The sequence below is a fragment of the Anarrhichthys ocellatus genome, unplaced genomic scaffold (assembly GCF_004355925.1).
Source record: "Anarrhichthys ocellatus isolate YVR2014 unplaced genomic scaffold, GSC_Weel_1.0 scaffold141, whole genome shotgun sequence".
Lineage (NCBI taxonomy): Eukaryota > Metazoa > Chordata > Actinopteri > Perciformes > Anarhichadidae > Anarrhichthys > Anarrhichthys ocellatus.
In genome coordinates this window covers 367,894-371,566 of record NW_022280171.1, presented here as the reverse complement: position 1 = coordinate 371,566, position 3,673 = coordinate 367,894, and the positions used below count along the sequence as shown (strand labels likewise).

Sequence of the window (3,673 nt, the reverse complement as noted above, 5' to 3'; positions counted from 1 at the left end):
GGGGGGGAGGGTTGAGGCCTTGGGCAATAATAACCCGTAGACGTGCAGGATACTGCCAGGAAATGGTTCTTTTTCCACACCAAGGACGGTCGCACCTTACCCGTTTGAGAGCGAGTGAGTGCCAACAACATTTTTCCTGATGGGTAAAACTGTGAGGAGTAGCTACACCCAGCATATATAGTATACGCTGCGGTGTGTGTGTGTGTGTGTGTGTGTGTATTCTGCAATGACCCGATAACTGACTCTTTTGGGGGCGCATCACATTCACATCTCACCATACAAACAAGCCACAGATGTCATAAGGAGAAAACACTTTATTAGAAGCATAAAACACGACGCGGGTGAAGTTTCCAACAAAAGATCATATTCCGGGACAGTTAATTGGAAAATAAATAAATAAATAAATACTGCGGCAATTACTCCTCAAGAAAGTCGGGTGCGTAAAATCAGCAGATTTACCACAACGCGTTTGTGTGAGTCAGGCGGGTGCTGGCAACATATGAGGCCTCTTGTGTCAGGGCTGTGTGATCTCAATAAAATAAGTGGATTTTCGGGTATTGTCATCTTTTAAATTTGGCTGATGTGAGCGCACCGTGGACGTGAAGAACAGCTCCAAAACAGAATTATCAACAGAGGACAATTCGGTTTCGATCTTGTCTGCTGGACCCCCCCATCACCGATACCTCACAACTGATTGATCAGATACTTCCAGGCCTGTTTTGGGTACAAAGTGCCCCACATTTAGGTCTTTAGGCCATCTCACTTTTATTTTTACGAGCGCCGGCTGTTCTACAAGGCCGAGCTTAACCTTTTCACAACGGTAGAAAACCCCTCCTTCTACCTACAGGAAGGACCACAAGCAGTAAGGAAAATATTGGCAAAAAAAGAAGAAGATAATTAAATACCCGGGCAGGGACGAGGCGTTTACAGCCTCCACGCAAAACAAATCCTTTTTTTGTTTCTCTGCTGCGAGGGCGTAAACTAGCAAACAAACAACTGCCCCTCCGCTTTTATTGGAGCTGTTCGGTTTGTTAGAGCGTTTACAGCCACTTTTCTCCCGAGCCCATTACCCTCCCTGGTCCTCCTTACGTGTTTATGGACATCATATTTATGAAAATGTAAGATGATCAGAAAGCACGCGGCCGCGGAGCTCGTCTATTTTTTTATATTATTTTTTCTGTGTGTGTGTGTGTGTGTGTGCGTGTGTGTGTGTGTGTGTGTGTGTGCGTGTGAGTGTGTGTGTGAGAGCAGCAGTCGGGTTGGAATGAGAGGACGAGAACGAGTCTGACAACACGGGGTTTTAAAACCTCAATTACATTTATAGGCCGGTACTTGTTAAAACCAATACCAATTAGGCAGCGTTGCTCTCTCTCTCTCTCTCTCTCTCTCTCTCTCTCTCTCTCTCTCTCTCAGTCTCTCAGTCTGAGTGAAGCTCTCACGCGCAGATTGCCTGACATTTTCGGGCCTCATTCCCTTCGCTCCCGCGTGCAGACGCCGATTCGGGGGGGAGAGAGAAATGAGGAAGAGCAATTAATGCGAGAGATACTCTCAATGCAATACAACCCCCCCCCCCCCCCCCCCCTCCCCCTCCTTCCCCTCCTCCCCCACCACCAGCATCATCATCATCATTACCCAGCCTCAATTTAACTTTAAAAGTGAAAAGAAAAAAACATTCCATCTCCTCTTCTGTTGGTTGGTTGGCTAGTTGGTGTGTGTGTGCACATGATCAGATGCAAAGCGGCAAAATTCTCATTAACACGCACACGCACGGGCACGGACACACTCCTCCTCCCTTCTCGCTTGATACTGACTGTTTTCCTCCTCCTCCTCTTCCTCCTCCTCCTCCTCCTCCTATCCTCTCCTCCTCCCTTCTCTCACTCCCTTTGCATTATCGCAGGCGCGCTGAGCTTCCTCGAGCCGACACCGGGAGACTATCATCTAGTATTGCAAGGCGCGTGCGCTGGACAACAAAAAAGAGAAGGAAAAAAAGGAAAAGAAAGTGTAATAGACTTGATGTGTGTGGTTGTGCGCGCGCGCTTGTGCACGTTTTTCTGCTTGCGTGGAAAAGCCAATGGGATGAAGAGCTGATAATAGATGCAAATTATCCCTGAAACCGACACGCACACACAAACACACACACACACACACACACACCGGGGCCAGGAGCGAGAGAGAGAGGGGAGAGGGTGAGAGAGCGCGCAAGCGAGAGAGAGAGAGAGAGAGAGAGAGAGAGAGAGAGAGAGAGAGAGAGAAAATATGAAACAACTCATTTGCAGAGGAGTAAATCACGGAATACCCGTTTGAGAGCGCGACAGGGCTCCCGCTTACAGCGCTAACACCGGAATTGTGATGCGCACGAGCCCTTCCTCCTCCACTTCTCCCTCTTCTTATCCTTCCTCCTCTTCTTCTTCCTCTTTTGCTTATTCTTCCTCTTATTCTTCTTCTTCTTCCTCGCTGGAGATTTTATGGAATCGGCGTGATTGTTGTTGTTGTCGCGGTGGTTGTGGCTGTTACCGCTCCGGCCGGCTGCCGTTGCCGTTACGCACAACGCTCGTCCGTTGCGGCCGTGAAGGGAAAAACCACAACAACGGTCCCCGACACCGGCGGCGGACCTGCCTCACGCTCTCTTTCTCTCTCTCTCCCTCCCTCCCCTCCGTGTCTCTTCGTGTGTCGGTGTTTCTCTGCCTCAAACCGCACGATAGAAGCAGCAACAACAAGAAAAAAGAGAAAAGAGCGGAGAAAAGAGTTGAAAGCCGCGGATCGCTTCCTGCAGTCCCGCTCTGACTCCGCCGAGCCGAACACAAACTGAAACCACAATAAAACACCGACACAAAAGATGAGTTCATATTTCGTCAACTCGCTCTTCTCCAAATACAAAAGCGGGGACTCGCTACGCCCGAACTACTACGAGTGCGGGTTCGCGCAGGACCTGGCCGGCAGCCGGCCCACCGTGGTGTACGGCCCGGGCTCCGGCGCCACCTTCCAGCACGCCCCGCAGATCCAGGACTTCTACCACCACAGCGCCTCCACGCTGCCCAGCAACCCGTACCAGCAGAGCCCCTGCGCGGTCACATGCCACGGCGAGCCGGGCAACTTCTACGGATACGACGCCCTGCAGCGGCAGACGCTGTTCGGCGCACAGGACGCGGACCTGGTCCAGTACAGCGACTGTAAACTGGGGAGCGCGCCGGGGATCGGCGGCGAGGACGCAGAGGGGACCGAGCAGAGCCCCTCGCCAACGCAGCTCTTCCCCTGGATGAGGCCGCAAGGTGAGGAAACGGATAGTCGGGCTTTTAAAAAGCTTGTTTTTTTCTTTTCTCATTCAAAGCCTATCGTGCCGAAAGCTGAGTGTCCTCGCTTGGAGCAAAGCTGCTGCTTCTCCAGGAGGGGAGGACGGATACTGTTAGACGCACGGGGAGTAGGAAGCGGAGGAAAGTTGGGGAAAAGTGGGTTTAAAAGCAGCAATGTGAGCAGGGTAATCTTACTTCCTGCGTTCAAAGCACGTTTATGGTTTTATTGGCAGCACCACAACTTGTGAATGACTTTAGGGTGTAATTGCCCCGGCCATATACTGAGAGAATGGACGGCAAGAGCCCGGATAGGAAGCCCGGAGAGAGAGAAAGCAGTCCGACAGAGGCGAGAGATATAAGGTGCCAAGGTTAAGACTCATGAA

At 51.2% G+C, this 3,673-nt stretch overlaps 1 protein-coding gene across 1 annotated transcript in view; it reads left to right on the top strand.

The window, feature by feature from the left end:
• Positions 1-2,234: 2,234 nt before the first annotated feature.
• hoxb8a (homeobox B8a) overlaps positions 2,235-3,673 on the top strand; it is an 8,321-nt gene continuing 6,882 nt past the window's right edge. The window contains exon 1 of the mRNA XM_031877596.1: positions 2,235-3,269. Coding sequence (XP_031733456.1) covers positions 2,837-3,269 — 433 coding nt within the window. The 5' untranslated portion in view covers positions 2,235-2,836. The remainder of the gene's footprint in view (positions 3,270-3,673) is intronic.